This window comes from Cephus cinctus, unplaced genomic scaffold, assembly GCF_000341935.2.
Source record: "Cephus cinctus unplaced genomic scaffold, Ccin1 Ccin1_scaffold0215, whole genome shotgun sequence".
Taxonomy (NCBI): domain Eukaryota; kingdom Metazoa; phylum Arthropoda; class Insecta; order Hymenoptera; family Cephidae; genus Cephus; species Cephus cinctus.
Genome location: NW_014332933.1, coordinates 2,403,910 through 2,424,688, shown reverse-complemented (window position 1 = coordinate 2,424,688; position 20,779 = coordinate 2,403,910). Strand labels below are relative to the sequence as shown.

General features: G+C 45.8%; 1 protein-coding gene across 2 annotated transcripts in view; it reads left to right on the top strand.

The window, feature by feature from the left end:
• Window positions 1-20,779, top strand: part of LOC107265287 (protein held out wings) — a 27,907-nt gene that overhangs the window by 4,415 nt on the left and 2,713 nt on the right. The window contains exons 2-6 of one of the 2 annotated variants that reach the window (XM_015734587.2): window positions 13,490-13,623; window positions 17,078-17,194; window positions 19,394-19,534; window positions 19,778-19,880; window positions 20,072-20,389. In XM_015734587.2, coding sequence (XP_015590073.1) covers window positions 13,490-13,623; window positions 17,078-17,194; window positions 19,394-19,534; window positions 19,778-19,880; window positions 20,072-20,389 — 813 coding nt within the window. Of the gene's footprint in view, window positions 1-13,489; window positions 13,624-17,077; window positions 17,195-19,393; window positions 19,535-19,777; window positions 19,881-20,071; window positions 20,425-20,779 lie in introns of those variants that run through there. The other variant, XM_015734590.2, reaches the window with a different exon arrangement.

The window sequence follows — 20,779 nt, the reverse complement described above, 5'->3', positions numbered from 1 at the left end:
GGGGGGGGGGGGGGGGGGGGGGGGCTCGAGGAGTTATAACAGTGCGTTACGTATATGCGTGTATCCATTGTCCACTCGCAAGTGCATTATGCAAGTACGATCGCTGCATAAGTGGTACGTGTAATACGCGAAGCGTTAAAAGGCTCCGGTGTTCCTAGTTGTAGATTTTCGAGAAACGACCGGGGGGGCTCCGTCCGGTGGAAAATCTTGAGAAACCGGTTGCTCCTCACCCAGTGCACCTACGGCCTGCATCAATTTCTTCGTGAGGGACTGTGCGCGCAGCCAAGGACCCCAAGGATGTTCCCGGTGGTCTACGTTCGATTTCCGGGCACGTACCGGCTGCCGTGGATTTTTCGATCGACGTCATTGACCTGTGCCGAACGCGCCCGTGTCCGCTAGTGTCGACCCTGGCGACTCGTAAAATCCGTGCTTGCACGTACGGTCTAGCTCTGCTCGTCGGATGTCATATCTCGTCATAGGACGGTGGACAGTGATTGCTCGTCGTTAAGATCGCACTTACTCGTGACCCGAATTACCGGGAGTTCACGCGAGCCCACGCGATAACCAGACGACGTTTTCAAACGAGCGTTTTCAGATAAGCCGATATACTGCGCTGGGTACCTACTGACGCGGGAACGTACGCGATGCTACGGGATCCTTTCGAATCTCCCGCCATTGCGCTGCCGCGACGCTTCCACGCGCGCGGTCCTCGCTGCGCGGTACGAATGGTGAAACGTACTGAGATTTCTCTGCTTCTAAATAAGGAAATGCCCACGCGCGCCACTTCATTACTCGCGCGCCACACACCAATGGATACTCCAGGAACGACCGGGAATTCATATTTATGCCCGACACGCGGCTCGCCGCTGTCTTTTGTCAATTCACATTTTTTCATTTTCCGGTGCTTCGCGTTTGAATATGACCGTTGGCGACTGTTACCCGACGCGCATGCGCACAACCTTCGTACTCTCGCGCAGTACTTCGGCTTACGGTATGGGGATGCCACAGGGACTCTTTTCTTTCGTGCTCCGAGATACAGAAATTTCGTTGGGCTATGGCAACGTGACGGGTTCTCAAGGTAGGCTACGGAAAATCGGAGAAATACAGAATGCAGAATCGTACGTTGCGCGTTGAAGATGTAGGTAAGATCGGAGTGTCTTGGTATGGCCCTTGAAGGGCTCGTGGGGGCCGATGACCGGGCTGACCCGCGGCATCCACGACCGGAGCTCGTGCTGCGGCTTCGTTCCATCCACGGCATTATGTTTTCGTGGTGGGAGGTGAAAGGAATCCTCTCTCATCTCTGCTCCTCCGCTCCGGCTCAGCCTGGTGAGCCAGTGAGACTCGCGTTTCACATGGACCCCCATCCTCACGAGAAGATGACTGCTCCGAAACCACAATAATTTCCATGTTGCGTACAGCTCTGTGTGCGTGTGTCTGTCTCACGTCCCTTTCGTCCGAGCACTGTGTCTCTCTCGTTGTCTCATTCGCGCTCGAACAAAGACACGGCTTGTTTACTTTCGCGCGTGCTGATACCTACCCAAAAATGGCAGCGAGCTCTTATGTACTTGCCTCGGATATACCCGTATCGTACACGTTATTTACAATGGACGATTTTTTATAAATATCTATGTATATTTAACTGTTCACCGAGTATCACTATGAGGATTTCATACGTAGATACCAGATGAACCCATCTCCCGGGAACTTTGACCTTGTATGGTATTTCGGTTTGCACAGTGCGCACGCCAGCCGTGTAATCTCTCGGCCTTATAGACTTCGTACAGCTTACATAGCACGTGTAGATGTTAGCGGTATTATACCGCTTGTTGAATGTATCTTTTTGTTTGCTTTGTTAGTCGGGTTAATCGTACACCGATCGGTCCTGGAGCATTCTCACTTGCGGCTGCGTGTTGGTATCCAAAAATGTATTCATTCGTTAGCGATCTGTTCGTCGTATCTATAGATCATTTTGGACGATACTTATCGGCCACTGAAAATTCCTCGTGGGTTCTGTCGAGACTTCAAAAGCATATGGCCTCATCAGACCCTCCGATATCTGCACTTGGGCCACTTTGCTCCCGCAGAGAGACACGCACGACTCCTGCCGTACACCGGGAGTGTCTCCAGTGTCCCGGTGTCTACTCCGGTGCCTAGAGAACGACGTAGGCTCTCGTTCCTTCGGCGTCGGTACGGGTGAAGTATGGCGCGGGTGTGTATTCTACAGGCTGATGCACGAATCTTTAATGCACACGTGTAGGATCGCGTGCGGTCTTACCGTGCCAGATGCAGATAACGAGAGAAGATCGATATCCTGAATTTATTACGGAATATTGAGAATTCTTGAAATACTCGTATCGCCGGAACGAACTGTGAAAACAACCTTAAGGGTAAACGCTCCTGGCGTCCTACCACGGCGTAATGGAGTCTTCGAAAGAATTTTCAGTGAGGACTCGGACGCGACACGTGTTACACGTGCGCTTGGGACCTCGAGAGGCAAGCTTAGGGTAATTTCCAATTTCGTCATGGCTGTCTACACACACAGAGTGGGAGAGCGATATTCCTTATGCCTACAGTGACTTTTTATATCGTAGGATTAAAACAGCGCCACGTGGATTAATCTGGTGGTTGAAAAACGCAATGGAGGAGGATCGAATAATAAAGTCTCTGTCTTGTCATGCGACTGTCGACTCACTTCGGTCGGTTAGAAATTCACAACGTACTTCGATGGCGCTTCCACGCGTCGGGCAGTGCTACAATTTTCTTTCGTACGTCAACACAGACTTCGGAGACTCGGCCGTTGAAAACTCATAAGGCATCGGGGGACGCGCGCGATTCCTCGTCATAAAAGTAACGGGACTCCCGTGTGAAAGGACTCGGACTAATAAGGCGTTTAGAGTAACGACCATGCCGCTAGGAATCGGTGCCGTTAACGTTCCCTCTGCGCATGCGCGGTTCGTTCTTTATTTTTTGCCTTCTCTCTTTCTCTCTCTCTCATACTCGTTCCTTCTTCCATGCCACTCGGATAGCTTCCACGGGGGCACATGGCAATTTTCGGCTACGTCGGTAAGCATGAGAATTATGCGATTAAAATTCACGGGATTTCAGCCAACTTCACTCTGCCATCTGGGCACGAGAAACCCGTTGACCTACTGGCTCACCGTTATTTGTCTCTTAATAATTATACGCGTTTAAGAAGTGCACTGAGTGAGGGTTTGCAGGGGAGGGGGTATAGAGAGAGCAAGGTGGGGGAACAAGCAAGTCAGAATAAACCCAGATATTTTATACTCGATGAATCTCATTAGAATTATGACATGCACACTCAGTTGTTTCTACGTAATTCATAGCCTGCTATATATATATATATATATATATCCTGTCATTTTCTCTAGCACGAATTCTCCGGGTCTGTGAGATTTTATGGTGAGCGCGTTGGCAACTCCTGACTGTCAGACGTACCCGGTATGCACACGGTGCGACCAACAGTCGTGGACAGGACGTGACGCGATGAGTCGATACGACGTAGATTGTATCGAAATATTTATTTGGATAATTGCACTGACGATAATTCTTCGCTACGGAGACCGGCCCTACCGGTTTAAGGTCGATTGGGTTTTGAGAAGAAGTAGTGGCGGGAGGAAGGAAAAAAAAGAGGAAGCACTGCGAGGGAAAAAGAGGGGAAAAAATAAGCGAAGGAGGTGAAACGTACAGGGCGGAGGCGATCCGCGTCGTTGGGAATGGAAGGGACGAGAGTGAACGTGTGCGAGTCATGGGCTGATCGGGTAGACGGAGAAAGAAGGAGAGCGAGAGAGAGTAAAATAAAGATATTAAAAAAAGAGAAGTCATCGTGCCCACGGCACGCTGGAATATTCAAAGTGGACAGACATGGCCATTAAGGCGTTCGGACGTAAATAAAATGACGCGAAGGCAATTCCTTCTGTCCAGTCGGAGCGACCTTCGTTCTGTCCTAACTAGTATACCTATATGTATATATTTTTTGCTTGCTTATATATATTGTCAATTTTGTCATTTAAGCGTCCCGGTTTCACGCGGCTACGTCGGCCACTCGACGAAAGGTACCACGCGGTGTCTTTCTTATTACACGTTGTATTACACGTGTTTGTACGATAAACAGTAGCTTCATCGACGTTGTGTCTATAGAGAAGAATAACATAGAATCGAACGGTAAACCCTGAAATCAGTGTACATATTTATTATAGATAAGTTGAGAGGTGTGTCTCTGCCCATTATATAGCTTCGGTTGGACGTATTTACTGCGTCCAATATGACGTGTATAGGATTCTTGAGACTATTATGACATTTTGTCAGCTGTACGTCAAGTGCCGATCGGTTCGATCGTATGTCGGTCGGTAGTGGTACAGTGGCTGAGATGATAGGAAGTAAAAATTTTCTTTTTTTTTTTTCTATTCATTGGCAAACTTTGGAAGGACAAGAAATATCGTCAGGAATTGAATATTGCGAAAATATTACTTTTTGGATGGAGGGAACCTTGGGGGAGGGAGGTCCTCTGGATTTTTCGTATTTTCTATGTTTACCGTGAGCGCGAGAGAGACGGACTTATGCGCAGTTACGTGAGTCGGAGAAAGATACAACTATCGTTATGCAAAATCACTCGTAATTTCTTTGGTACGAAAAAAAAATTTAGTTCGCGGATATTCAAAGGTGCCGAACGGCAGTCACGTCGGATAGGTCAATCGAACGGTATTTTTTTGTTTTATAACATCCTCTAAAAGACCTTCTGGGGACGTCTATGCCGAACTCACTGACGGTAACGATCCATTCGGTAAGATCGGCAGCGTTAGCGGCATATCGGCCGCGAAAGTACGTAGCGTTTGGCAATCTACGAATTTACAGTTACGTGTACGAATGTCCGAAAGAACCGTATATCTATATAACAACATGCTTTACGAGACTCTCTGGCTCAGCTGTATACCTATAGATGGTCATTCTGTTTAACCTGCAGTCGTTCCCCGATACTGGCTCTTATACATTCTTCGCTCTCTTGCTGAATGACCTGACAGTAATGTAGGGGATATATATATATATATATATATATATATATATATATATATATATATATATATATATATATATATATATATATATATATATATATATATATATACATATACACTGTGTATTCCTTAAATCCGCTCAACATACATGGACGATGCACATGACTGCCTGCGTGCATATGAAGAGGCCTTCGGGGAGGGCGGTCAACACCTGCGTGCTTGCGTGTACGATGTGCCCTAGGGGAGAAATGAATGGAACCTGTTGGGTTAGGCAATAACACCTGAGAGGTAAAAAGAATCTCGGATCTTCTCTCAGTGGAATCTAGTTTTCCGTCCGTGAGGTATAAATATGGTGGTTAACCTCTTCGTGGGGTTTCGCTATGGTTACTCGACCTGACTTACCTACTTGATATATATATGTGTACATATATACGGGCGACCCTTTTTTTGTTAGTTACCCACATTCTACCCCTACTGACCCCTCATCTCTTTATGTGATTTAAAGTGAGCCACGAACCAGCATACTTTCACCCTCTCTCTGGCCCCCTTTCTCCATTCATTTACGCGCGTCCTTCTATGGGAACATTATTTTATGGTGGTTTTATCCGGAAAATCGATCTTTATGGGCTCGGTATTCGATGCCGATATCGATCTTGGACTTGTACATTGCTTACTGTATATTTATTGTTTCTCGTTGTTACACGGTTGCACCAGGGTACTGTGGTGCTTAACGGGTATGCTACTTAGCGTGCTAATTATCCAGCAATGCTAATTAGGACAAACGTGAGGTTTTAGTTCGTGAGGAAAAATTTGTAAGATATTTTAGTGAATATTATTGCTCTTTTTTTTTCTTAATTTATTTTTTCCTTTCCTTATTTTTTCTTACACTTAAAAATCACGCGGACTTTTCTACGGCCCTGGAATTCTTTGGCCCGGCTCCCAAAACACCCGCCACGTTATTTCCGTATAAAATTTATGAAATCCCTCCCTCGGTCTCCAACCGACCCCCGCACCTCAACCGTGGAACGACTCTTTAAAATGACTATTTCTCTTTTTGTTTCACTCCTCCTCCCGCCTGTCTCTTTCTTTCTTTCTTGTTTTTTATTATCGCCCACCGATTCCGTTGACTAATCCTAACCTATACGCGTATGCGAGAGACCGAGCTTCTTCTCATGCGTCTATGTTCCCGGCTCATGTGGTCTTTCCGCGCCTCAAATTATAAATACGGGGCTTGAGTCATAGCTTGAAAATAAGCGAATTGCTTAAGAAGCGACTGCTTGGAAACGCTGCCCCGACACTACGACGTCGGCATTCTTACGGGCTTTTGGCGACTAAACACTGTATTTCGCGATGTCTATAGAAAATTGGTACCAGGCCTTAGTATATGCTGGGAACAAAATAACGAATCTTTATGCACGTACGTTAAGTCGGTAGGTTAGTGGGAAATTTTCGTTAAAGTGGCGCCACCCCTTCGTGCACGAGCATCGGGTGAAACTAATTCGTGGAAAGTACACTTTTCCTCGTGCTGCACGCGCACGAATGAGCGTCTAGTAAATCGACTATTTATTTCAGGAAATTGACTGTCAGCTTGGATATACGGAATCGTCGATACCTCTTACGTCATTGCGATTGTTCAGGATTACGTTTTTTCTGTTATTATGTCACGGCGGCGCCACCGTCGTAAAATATTTTATTACGCGTACTCGATTGTCCGACGAGACAACGATCTTCCGCCACTTCGAAACGATCGGGCTTTGACTCTGAAATTTTTGAATCGAACGAATTCACTCGTGTGACCGTAGTTTCAATGATTATGAACCGTAAGCAGATCCAAGACCATCTGCACTACGGATCACTTCTCCAGCAGTCGTCTGGTACTTGACATTATTTTTTTGTCTGAACTTCGCCACGAAAAATCCATATGGCCGTTCTCAACGCGGAGGGACCGACACTTCTTACTGATAAAATCGTGGTTTTTCGTTTAACCTACAAAGTAGCGGTTTTCGTGTCAACGTCAAACCATTTGCGGCTGCCGCTTTCCTCGGACGTGAATTCGCGGTATGGCTGCGCGGATTTACGGCGAATAACTACGAAGCCATCAGGAGTTGGACGATATCCTAGAAGCTGCTGACAACGTCGAAAGTTGACACGGGTTTGTCATCAGGCCAGTCGATTTGAAATCATCATGAAATTCCATCGTCGTGGCTCGACCTTCGTCCACCTAGCCAGATTTCATTCTCTCGGACGGACTGCTGGGAATGAAGCTTTTTATTATTCATTTTGTTTCTTACTTCTTCCCCCTTGCAATCGTCGAAGCCGCAAGGCTCGTATAACGGTCCCACCTCGTATAGGAGGACCTAACGTGACCTTACACCTCGATGATCCTTTGTATACGGAATTCTATTCGATCCGTGAGTCTTTCAGGGGCGAAACTTAAGGGGCGAGGTCGGCACATTGGATGATTCTCGTAACGTCTTCGGGAAAACAATGATCAACGGCCACACCTTGTCGTCAAGGAGACTGAGGTTGCTTCGCCTAATGATCATCCATCAGCGATCGTGTCACGGTTCGCGGTTTCCCTGTTTGCTCTTACGACATTGCTGATCTCATTGATGCGCCTATAAGTGGTCCCTACCTTTTTCTTTCTTCTCCGATCTTGGCTTTATTCATATTTTACTAGTGTCTTCTGCTTGGCTTACGATGTTTCTTTTTACAGCCGCGTGGCGGCGCTAGTGTCGCCTTGGCTCTTCACGCGAACTCTGAAATTCACTAGGCTATTATGGACCTTTGTGTAGGTCGATCATTGAAATCACGAGTTATGACATCATTTACATGGACGTGATTCATAACGTGTTGGATACCTCCTGGACCGCCTTGTATCTTCCTTGTAATAATATTGTGGTATCTGAAATCGGGGTGTCTTATCGGGATCGGAGTTTTAATTTTAATTTTTCAATACAACTCGCGTAAGCATGTTTACGTTGTTTGGCATTTTGACTGTACCGAGAGATATGCTGGTGTTGCTATAACGTCTTCTTGTTTACATAGAAATTATCCTATATACTCTAGCTCGAGTTAATGCCATAAAAACGTATGTGACTTTTCCTTTAATCCATTGTCCACGTGCATTCTATGTGTGCTTATAACATTCCCATTTATAGCGATGCGTCCGTCACGTAATTCTAAGCTTGGGACCGGGTCTTCAATGACTATAGATATATGTAGTCTCCGTGTAATACACCATGCAATACACACCTATGCAAGCATTTCACGGGAAAATATGTATGTTTTGGAGTTTCTTTTTTTTTCAATTTTTTTTAAAATTATCTAAAAGACGTCACGGATACTAACTAACAGGGGTATATAACGTGTTTTTAATGCTTTGGGTGTCTCATGTGAATCGGACTTGCGAGATAAGGCTGGTCACTAATTGTCAGTCGCGTATCGTGTTTCTCTCGACTTTGTTTTCTTAGCTTATTTTTTTGCTTTAACGCCGCTCAGGAATTAGGGTACCGTTTCACGATGTTGGCACGCCGCGACGCCCGTCGTCTTTCGATACAATTTTAAAGGTGCGCGTGCTCCTCTGTCTTCTCGGGCGAAATGCCTGCCTCTGGTATATCGAATGAGATACTGTTTTCTTCTCACTGTTTTTCTTTACTTTGGACACAAAATTTTCTTTTTATCTTTTTTCTCGGTACAGGTCATATCGCATTTCTCTAATGGTGCCTTGTCCCACCAGAATTTTTTTTCAACGATTCCACGGAGACGGAAAAATTATTATTTTTCCAATATTTCGATTGTCACGAAAATATATTTACTTTTACCCGCGTTTGAGTTTACTTAGAGATCGTGCGACTGCGTGGTGGGGGGTTTTCATCGGACTAGAGCCGTCCCTGAGTATCGCAGTGTGGTATGCGCACTCGTAGAAAACTCGACTGTTCGCGAAATAACGAATTTTCGAAGTACATTACTCGGACTGGGGCAAAACCCAAAGACGCCTCGCGTCCGGAATACGAAATTCTCCATCTTAACATACACCGAATACAATGTCGCTCCTTTCATACACAGAAGTAAATATCTCGCCATCCTAATTCCCCGTATTCTGCCAGCTGACACGGTAACCACTGGGTCCTTTAATTCCCGTTAATATAATACAAATTCCTGCATCTATTTCTGGAGGGTCCAATCGCATTCGCCCGGTCTGACGTAACCGCAGGAGCAACAGGAAATCCAAGTCGAGGGATGAATACGAGTGAGAAGGAGGAACAAAAGAGCTCATAAAAAATATATATATATATCGATACTGGAAGCAACAGAGTGACGCAATCGTGACGATATAGGCAAATAGCATTAACAACAACGTAAGTCGTGTGACAGTCTCTGAATCAGAGGACACACGAGTTATGTCTAGCATGCTAGTTAAAACGGAGCGAAAACCAGATACCACGTTGTAGGAGTGTGCTTGTTAAGAGAGTATTAGTATTTTTGTTCTTTTCGTTCTTTCAATTCTTGACTAGAGCAGTGGCCAAGGGAGCCAAGAGCAACGAAGAGAGCCAAGAGCGAGCAACGCGTCAGTCAGCTGATGTCATGCAGGCTGGTTGGCTGGCTGGCTGCTAGCTCCGCTGCTAAAACTGGCTATGATGCTCTCTCTGGCTACTTACCGTATCCTCTTTGTCGTCCTCCCACTCTCCGACCTATACACGAGTCCTCCTTTTGACTCTCGTGCCACTGGCGCGCTCTACCTTACCGACCGGGCTCCGCGTCTCTGTCTCTCGCGTCATGAGAATTTCTCCCTCTACTCGGCCCGTCAACGGAATGGCATAGCCACACTGCCACACCCGCCGTCACTGCCACACGCTATCCGTACCATTTATTCATTGAACGAATTCCATTCTATCCTCCAGTCGACCAACTTGTCCCTCCGTCTTCGGCTCATGCTTCTTTTCTTCTTCGCTTCTCGTCCTTCCCGCCAGCTCCTTGACTCCCGTCACGCACGTTGCCGCCTCGGCGTCTTCCACGCTGTTGGCCATTCCTATAGGTATATACGTTAGAGTGGTCGGGGTCCTTGCCTTCCTAACCTCACTTACGAATTCGGTGCCTCGGGGACACTACGTTTCACCGTAATTCTAACTCGACTGGCTTCTTCACTTTTGTCGGCTCCACCGTGAAGACGTGCTTGGTTAATTTTTTGGTCATGCGGGCTAGGTGCGAGGCACGTAAATCGTACTAGGCTAACAGTCTCAAGGCAACGAGAATTCTACTGACGCCGAGAGTCGTTTTAGGTGCAATGGCTCGTTTCGCTCTTGGTATGGAGAGTCACGGTTGCACTACGGTGAACGCGGCTTTATCGTGTTTCGGTAATCCTACGTGGCCTTCGGAATTCCGTAAGACACTCTATAGCGCAGCAACAGCGTGCATACCAACGCTCGCGCGTTACGGACTGTTAATTAATTTCTTGGTTATTTTTGATAATCAGTACTATCCTCGATTAATTCCTTGTAAGTTATATATATATATATATATTAATCTTGTACAATTTTTCAACTCGATTTATTATTTCAAAATTCAATCGCTATTCGTATTTGCAGGTGTAGGATTTTACGAGACCTTGAATAACTTGACGTTTTTTATTTGCTCTTTCTTTTTCAATCCCCATTATATAACCCTCGAGTTCATCGGACGATGATCAATGTCCAACTGTTACAATGTTATCGTTACATCAGAACTTTTATCATGAATTTTCAAGACTTGAAACTTTATTCGTGTACGAGCAATGTATTTTATTATACGCCTGTGACGACTCACCGTTGCAACTAGTTAAGCAACACCACCGACGCCCTAGTCCCGTCTGTCTTTGGCGTCGTGACTGGTTAGAGGCGTCGCGGTCTTTTCTCGGTTTAACGAAATTGGGATAGCGCTGGCGTCACTCGGTACGGATTTGTAACCAGTACCGACCCTTTCGAAAATTCACTTCCGTTCGACGATCGAGTCTCCGCATCCGGCAATGAATTTTCATTATATTCATATCGTCAAGTAAAATTCGTTCATTCGTATCGCCACTAAAAAACCCGTGAGACAAGCTCAACGTGAATTCTCCCAGCGTTTCCGCCGACTGGCTAAGGTCACGTTGCGTCCCGGCCGCGTGCGTAAGATCGTGACATCTTTATCTATCGGACGCCATTTTTCTTATACTTTCTCGCATAACGTTGCTCATTTAATCATCTTTATCGCGGATTTTCACTCGTGCGCTGTTATCACTTGACAGGCCTAAGAATTTTCCCTTGACAAGTAACTCCCAGGTACCTTCTCGATAATTACGAGTGCCCTCGTGAAATCGCATTGTCGATCCTGCCGTCGGTCGCTCGTCGTACTTCCATAGAGACGAGCCCCGAAGCCCGCCAAGAATTTCGTTCGTCAATCAACTGATACTTGAACGAAATTACGCGTCAACTTGACGAACAATCAACCGTTGAATCAACCAGTCACATATCAGACAGTCAGTAAGTCAGACCATCCTGGATGATTTTCGATGCCTGACTAGGCGCGCCCTGACGAACAAGTCAGCATTAGCCAGTGACATCAGCCTTATACCCAGGTCGCTCGCGTACCCGGTAAACCTGGCTGGTATGCGAATCACATGCTATACCCAGAGGGGACTTAGGTAGGTACGCGAATCGGTGTGACTCCGTTCCCATTGTCCGGCCTCTTCCCTGGCGACGACCTCCTTAACGGCGAGCACGCTCGTCGAAGGACAACAACCAGCGCGATCCAATCGGGTCTGGTTAAATGACTTCCAGGCGAATTATGGTTTCCGGTCATCCGCAACATGCTCGCAATTGTACAAATGGACGACATAACCTCAACTTTACTTCATTCGCTTGTAAACGATTCTTCATCGGTTAAAAGTCCCCGTGACACACGTTCCTGTTGCGTAGGATTGTTTACGGTGGAGTCACGTTTTTTGACGTATGAAATTCGAAAAAAAAAAACAGAAAAAATAACTGTGCCTCTAGGACGACCCAGGAGAACCTGGTCCAGCCGATGTCTCTCTATGGTCACGATGCTGCCACATGGCTAACTCGAAGAACGAGCCACGCCCAACCGTTAGATTTACATGGCGCATAATCGTCTACTCTGTCCTGTGTATATATATATATATATATACAAGCACGAGTGTAGACGCACTTACGCACGCACGCACCACTCACGACATGGTTAGGTACTTCTTGATCGTGGAGGTAGACAACGGCAATGGAGGCAGAATGGAAGAGGGAAAAAGAGACCGTCTCGTCTGGCTGGGTTGCATCGAAATTAAGCCGTGTTGGGTTGGGCCTATACTGTCCATATATATATATATATATATATATATATATATGTATACCTGCAGGAGGGTTCATCAGTCCGTGATCGTAGACACGCATAATTTCCCATAGATTTTGAGCCTAGAGGCCGTGCCCTGGCCGGATGGAACTCCCTTTTGATTCTCTCTCTCTCTCTCTCTGTATATACGAAGCTCTTCTATCTTTATCACTCCTTTTTTGTGTATATAATTCTTTTTCGACGATCCGTTACCAAAAAATTTATTATTCTCGATGCTAAACGGCGCTCAGGCGCTTCAGCGTCTGGGGATCGATCCGCACTCCATGCGGGCAACGATATTAGACCCGCGGCTCATCGTCGTCATTGATAAAAGAGGGGCCGGCTCTATTAGGCGACGCGTGGCTCTTTCAAACGATTGGCAGCTTACATGCGACTCGACCTATGCATACAGACAGCACTGAGGGACTTCACTGTTTGGCGTTATAAAGACAGACTACGAATTATTTTCGATGACAGCACAGTGCTGCGCTACGGTATTCTGGATGCGCTTCATATCCATATGCGACGTGGCTTGTGCGCTTAGGTAGTCACGTGTTTACGTATGTATATAGGACGATGGTTGCCGCGCCGGGTGTTCCGCTCCAGGAATATTGAGATTATCTTGAGAATGTACAGTATTGATATGCCTTCCGAGCTGCTCGTTCTGCAGTGGTCAATTTGCTCCAGCAGCTGCTTAATTGCATCACTGTGTCAAGGACAGATTTGTCATAGAGAAGCATAGTGTGCACGAGTCACGTCCTTCCTGCAGATGCAGGAATGGCTGTCGAGCTTTGACTCATGGTCTTCTTTTTTTTTTCATCGTTGCATCTAGGATAGTCTGCCGGTAGCTCCTGTCGTCATTAAATGCCTTTATTTACTTTATCTACGTACTTTATTACTGACCGTGTAATTATCATTATTGAGTATTTGCTCTTTGCATTGGCACTTGGTGTGTACACTGTGTCTTGCCTTACCTACGCGTACGAGTTCAGGTATGACTTGCATCGGTTCTGCCAGGCTCTTTTTTGATATTAATTTTATTTTAATTTTGGAAATATTTTTTTATGTTGTTTATTTATTTATTTCTTTTTTTTCAGAGATCGCCAAGGTACGGGCCAGCCTCTTCCAGATCAGCGGCGTCAAGAAGGAGCCACTGGTGCTGCCAGAACCAGAGGGAGATGTTACCACACTCACTGAAAAAGTTTACGTTCCAGTCAAAGAGCATCCAGATGTGAGTTTTACATATGATACTATTGCGCCACTTGAGTCGAGTGAAGTTGTTCGCGGTCGCGGGGCGGAAGACCGCGAGACGACACCGGAAGTAAAGTCCGGAGTGGATGGGTAATAATGAGAATGGAGGTATCTTTCGTAGTTGCTGGGTAAACGCCGTTGAACGATACCGTGGTTAGGTCGTTTCGGCTGACGGGAGCGAAAAACAAAACTTTTTCGGGTGTCTGTACCCGTGCCGCCTTAAGAGAATACACAGTGGTACTTTTTGTCGATATTTTTCTTTATTCCCTTCATCGAGTGTACAATCCGCAAATTCAATTCGATCGATCGATGATTCATCTTCTTGCGGACAATAAACGCAAGGACTGCCGTCTCCTGCTTTTGCCTTGTCTTTGTTGTTTTCGTCGCGCGTCCTTTTCCACGTATTTAAAACATCGCTAACCGTCGACTCTCGTATGTCTGTTTCGAGCCACGTGGCTCGGGTACTCTTCGATTATTACCTTTTCTCTATGTAATTTCAAAAGGCCGTATTACATTAGCGAAACACAGGACACGTGCACTCGGAGCTCGTCGCTTCAGCTCGTTCGGCATATTGCTGCGTAATTTACGAGCGCTGCCGGACCGATGGAAGTCGAAGTAACGATTCTCGAATTAGCAACTTGGGAAAGCGATGACGAATCCCAAGCACTCGTTTATCGTCCCACGTTATTCCAGGATCGTATCTAGCCTTGGTTACGGACCACCGGAGGTGATATCAAACGCGTATTCTCATTTGTATACATTTTTTATTACGTGCTATAGGGACGTAACCGTATGGGAAAAAAAGAAAAGACCAAAAAATAATAAAAGCATCGCGCTCCTGTTCGTTCGTTGGGTAAGAACGCCCAGAGTCAAAGAATTTTGGAGGTTAGGTCGAAGCTCCTCGTGGGTTAAATAAGAAGCGGTCATAAATACGAACGCGAGCGAAAGGTTTACACGCGGGTTCTATCGGTGCGGGAGGTTGAGGCGGAAGGATCGTGGCTCGTTGGTTACAGCGGCGGTCCAAGGGGTGTCCGAAGGGGTCCTCGAGGGGCTACACTACTATAGGGTATGTTTGAAATGTGTACAGTCAGGCGTTATTTCTGTAACGCCCAGAATAGATTCCCTGCCGAAGAAACGGACTCCTCGGCCCTATAGCCGACTTACGCCCCACGAGCTATAATAACAAGGCTTCGAAGGCTGCGTTTTTGGCGCAGGATGTTAATGTTTGGACATTGCGGTTATGATACTCACCTAACCCGCCTCTCCCTCTCTCTCTCGCCCTCTACGTCGTGCCACCTCTTCGCGAAGTGAGACTCTGGACTTTGTACGCTTTACGAAAATTCGCATGACTCTCCATCGCCAACTTCGCGTTAAACGGAACCATTCAATACAATTTTTTCTCTTAAAAGTTCACCTCGGATAAGCCATTACCGTATGGACTATTGTCGTTTAGCGTCTTTACGCTGCGAGAGACATTTGAATTCTTCTCTACAGCGCTCTACTTAAGACAGTCACGAAAATCGTGACTCCCGCTAATAACGTTATTCGGCTTCGTTGCCATTGATACGGCCCTGGGCTTATATTCCCTTTGGAGTCCGGTCGCAGAGAAAGCGTGAGAGAACCGACGACAATGCCCGGCACGCTCTTGCGTGTCTTCGCCTTTTTATGCCCACGCGTTATATCTATGTATATTGTGTACAATGATCACCATGGTTACGTTCGATTCTCGAGGATCGCTTCTTGGACTTTAAGAAATTTATTACAGTTGTCAGGCATGTATATCGACGCCAGACGCTGAGTCTGTTTCTTGTTGGCTGCAAGGCGGCCCAACCGTTGTGTTTACCTGGCGCATTTTGTAGGTTAACTTTGTTTTCGGCTGCCAGGCAAGCGTTAGTCGGGTAGTGGAATGCAGTATGATTTCTTTCGCAGTGTCTCTCTCTCGTGTTCCTATGGACGTTGGCTTTGACTCGGATGTTCTGTATGCTTGATTTTCACCTTTCAGACATTCCTCGAGATATATCCTGTTGATACGTCGGAGATAAAAGGAGGGGGGGACACCCGGGGGCTTCTTGACAATTTTCAATGGCCGCTTCGATGCTACGAAAGCAATGGGATTCACTGCTGCGCAATATATTTCTGAGAAAGTTCGTTTAACGGCCACGAAGTTATGCGATTAACGAAGAACCCAGTGCGGTTGATGTACGATATTTCTTTGAGAGTGAAAAGAGATCTCGCGGGGATAACGAGCGTATTCGATACGCTGACAGTTCTCTGTATACGATCAATGGGCTATTACGACGGTATAACGAATTCGAGTCTTTAAGTGGAATTGATTTACGCTACGATCCCTCAGTGCGTTATGTACGTTTCTTTTTGTTTATCGTCTACAAGATTTTATGTAGTTCCTGGTCAGCAGCGATAGTCGTTGGAAGAATTTGAAAATTCTGTCTCGCGCACACGTGCACGTATGGCAACGGAAACTTGATTCACTGTATTATCGGATTGCTCGGACACAATTAGACACTGAACACGACTACCGACCGCAAACGATACCTCAGGTAAATTTTTTTAAACTGTTACCCAGAAATCCACGTTCCAAGCTGCTGATTTTTCTCTGAAGAAAAGTATCGTCTTTTCCGACCACGAATTACGGCTTCCATTAGCCACTTCGCCCTGCGGCGTCTTGGACGTAGATTCTCTTTTTTCTTTTGACGTGTTTTCTCAATGCAGTAATCGTATTCGTTATTTCATACCTGATGCGTCAGGATATTTCTTTATCTGCTTGTATTTTTTTTTTAATTATCCGAATTTGACGTTCGAATTTCTCGAATGTTCGCTCGCGTCTTCGGTGAGAAACAAAATGGCGATAATTCTTAGGAGACTCATTGCTTCATATCCTGAATGACGCGTACGCCTGTATGTATTTTTCCTGTACGCATTGGCACACTCGTTCCTTGCGTATTCTACGCTGTTCTGTGGGAACGGAACATATTTGACGAACAAAACGTCCATCTCGTAAACACTTCTGTGCTGTAAATACCAGCTTCCCGTGTGTCTTTCCATATTTACGGAGGCGTGCCTTTATTTGCCAATGAGAATCGTGACTAGGATTTTTATCTACCTTGTCCAGTGACTGTACAATCTCCTATGTCCGCTAGACAATACCTTTCGAAGATACCGTGCTTATTCGCATCGCTGATAACGATTAACTGCATGTTGGAGGATCAGTAATTGGATTTTCAATATCTTGTCTTATCGTTATCCGAACCAATGATCGTTTATCATTGTCACACCGTTACGCCTTTCCACGTGGTTTACATACGGTAGCCACTCGATTTCTGTTTGTACGGTAGATCGAAATTTTTTCGGATTCTTCTCGTCAACCGCGCAGCTCCTTTTTTATTTACCAAATTTTTGTTCGCCACTGTTTACAGTTCAACTTCGTGGGAAGGATTCTGGGACCGAGGGGCATGACAGCCAAGCAACTGGAGCAGGAAACCGGCTGCAAGATCATGGTGCGAGGAAAAGGTTCGATGAGGGACAAAAAGAAGGTAATTTCGAAAATATACTTAAAAAAAGGAATCGCGAGTGACAATGCGAAATGTCAATCACGCGTAACTCGGTCGCGATCTCATTGGGACGCGGGTATGATAAAATTGGAGTATAATTATATATGCACACGCGAAACACGTAGTTTCGCATCTGCTACGAAATCTTGAATAACTGCCAAGTGTATCGCTCACAAAGACGCCATTTGTCGTAACGCATGAGCTGTGCACACGGAGTTTCTCGCGATCCGCCATTTTCTTATTAGCTCAAAACATCATTGACATTCACTCCCTGTAATCTCACGTCGCTTATATATTCCATGCTCGTTTTCGCGACAGCTGACCGAGCCACCATTTTCTCGGTTAACACTAGGTACGCAGTTACCGTTAACTGTATTAAAAAAGTAAATATATATAATGCAGAATGAAAATGTACGCACGAAAAATTGACAAAGCAAATTGCACAGCCTTCTAAGCGAAGCTACAAGTCTTCGCTGGGTAGAACGTGACACAAACTCGTAGGAATCTTCGTCGGAGACGTATGACTATATTTGGAAGAAAAGATATCTGGTGAATCGAGGTCCGGCGTCTCTGCGAACGAGAGTCGACTCGAGCGTAGTCACAGTTCGGATCGAAACGGCACCGAGTGGATCGTCGAGCTAACAAAACTCGGGCGTCTCTTACCTGTCGCAGAAAAATATGTTGTTGGCTTGGCAAGGAAAGGCCCACACAGGGAACGGGAGCACAGGGCTGCAGGCGGATAAGAACGAGGGAGAACGATGACGAGGTTATTTTGTGACTATCGCGCGGAAGGAGGACAGAGAGAGGTTACCGACTTTTACCTTATACCTCTGGCCGTCCTGTCTTCGAGCCGATTGTAAGTTCCTGTAGTCGGCGCTGCCGACCCCGATCGTTCGTGATGTTTTTCTCAACTTCGCCGTAAAGCCGCACTCGAGACGTCTCGCCGGAGTGGGGAGGACTTAGTTTTATTTTGAACAAAGCACGGAGCGTGCTCGGGGTGTTCGGAGGGGGACAGAGGGGAAGAACAATAAAAAGAATAAATTCGAATAACGAGACCGGCACAAAAATTCGAAAGTAAAAGGTCGTTATATCTCTTGTACGCGTTGCTTTTGAATGCGCGAAACACATAACCTCACTTTGAAACGCCACGGAATCCCAACGAAGACATTGTCATGTAAATTAGCAGATGAATTATTATCAGACAGTATATTACTTTGTGCGATTTCTCTCGGTCGATTCTCGGATTTATGGCGCTACGTGTGGCGCTCGTGTTTTCACGTATTGGTGCGCATTCCTGACGCGTCGGTTGTCGTTTTCGGTTGGCGCTTAACTCGGGAATAGTGGCATGATTTTCCTCTCTATTTGAAAAGCATTGCATTCGGTTGTCTCAGACATCCCATGCGCCAGTCACGGTTTAAGGAAGGATTGAGCACTGCTGTGAAGTTTCGATAAGGTAAGAAGCCAGGCGAATTTACACTTGAAATTTTCTACGACGGGATGTCTGCTCGCGTGCCACGCGAAAAGGCTGTGAGGTTACACGCGATCTACGTATAAGCGTTCTTTGTGTTCTTAGAATCTATGGGGGTACTTACAGGTTAGGTATGTAAAGGGAGAGTCAGCGTAGACGGTTATGGGCTGCCATCTTCTTAATTTATGACGATCCTCCACTGTGATACTTACACGTAAAACACTCGATGCATATCCGTTATATTTTCATTCCTTGCATTTCGCAATGTCGGCCATCGCGATTTTTACTCGTCAGTTAGTCTCGTTATGTATGGTCGTGATACGAGACCTCTTATAAACGACGCAATAACTGTTTCAAGCTGCTCGTGGTACGCGTACGAAAACACTCGTAAGTACTTGGAAGCAACAATGGTATCTTTGTACTATCAATGTGTCGATTATTGTTTTTATTTTGTTTCGCCTCCTTTTGAAACCGTCTAATTATATTTTTTCACGTCATCAATTTTCACGTAAATCGAATTGTACAGCGTATGTTATTTGTGTGTTATTATCGATCACTCGTAATTGATCTAGTAGTTCTTTCTTTATTCGTACATTGATATTTTTGTAGCACGTTATGTCATACATTTTTTTTCCCCTTTTACCTCTGTTATCGTTCACTAGTACATTTCTTATGTGCTATTTCAATGCCTAATGGTCACTCCGATTCAACAGGAGGAACAGAACCGGGGTAAACCAAATTGGGAACATTTGACAGACGAGCTACACGTTCTGCTCACCGTCGAGGACACCGAGAACCGTGCCACCCTGAAGCTCGCACGTGCCGTCGAGGAAGTGAAGAAGCTCCTGGTACCCGTGGTGAGACAGTTCCGACTATCGATACTTTATAAGAAAAAAAATTAACAAAATACTAAGGTCAATGAAAGTCTCGTTCACACGGTGACAAATCGAAGTAGCTAATTCCAGTGGGTGGGAGCTATAAGAAATGCCGGAAGTTATGGGAAAATATATTTAATTCTTTTTTCATCTTTATAAAATCCATGGTATCCCAAAAGTCACAAGGTCGTGATATATTCTGACGGTGATATCGATTGTTAGCAGGCCGATGGCGAGGACGAGCTTAAGAAACGACAGTTGATGGAACTCGCCATAATAAATGGAACGTATCGAGATTCGAATACGAAAGTCGCAGCAGCCGCAGGTAATACAATGGTTAAGAATTTCATAGGGATCGACTTTGCAATTCCCTTTCCCTCCTGTTCCTCCCCCAACACACTTTCCTCCAAACAATTACTTAACTTTCACGATATCCTCGAGTCGAAGTCGATCCCTTCCAGTAACCTCCCCCCCCTGTCTCGTCCATACAGAACTGGATGTAAAGAGTCAGTGTAGCTTTTGACATTGCAGCCTGCGACGAGGAATGGAGACGCGTCGCAGCGGCCGCAGCCGAGACTCAGCGTCTTCTTCCTGGTCTTGGAACCCAAATGAGGACCCAGAACGCGCCACTCGGTGCACCGCTGATACTTTCTCCACGAATATCCGTCCCGACGACCGCCGCCTCGCTCCTGAACGGCTCGGGTCCACCAGGATCTCTCCTGTCCGCGGGTGATCCACACGGACTCATTTACACGCCGTACGCAGACTACGCCAACTACGCGGCCCTGGCGGCATCGCCCCTTCTCACCGAGTACGCCACGGCTGACCATTCTGGTGGGTTGTTTGCTCGCTGACGCTAGGCTCGAGCTACTCTATTGCTTAACAAATAGCGTTACTAAGTTTTTTAAAATTATTATTATTACTATTATTATTACACTTTTTTTTTTTTCGTCGTCACTGTCGTCGTTAGTACCAGCAGAGAGTAGCGGGCGGTTCGTTGCGATTTAAGATTATTATTAGTTACTAGTTATTATTGATTATTAATTATTATTAATTAATGATATGAACCGACGATAGGCGGGACTTTCTTTTTTTCATCGAGTCTCTCTTTCGCTTTTGATATTGAGTATCGTTGAAATGAGAATTTTTTGAGTTTGCGCAGGGGGAAGCTGGTGAAGATCGAAGGGACCCTTGTTTTTTTTTTTTTTTTTTTTTTTTTTACGG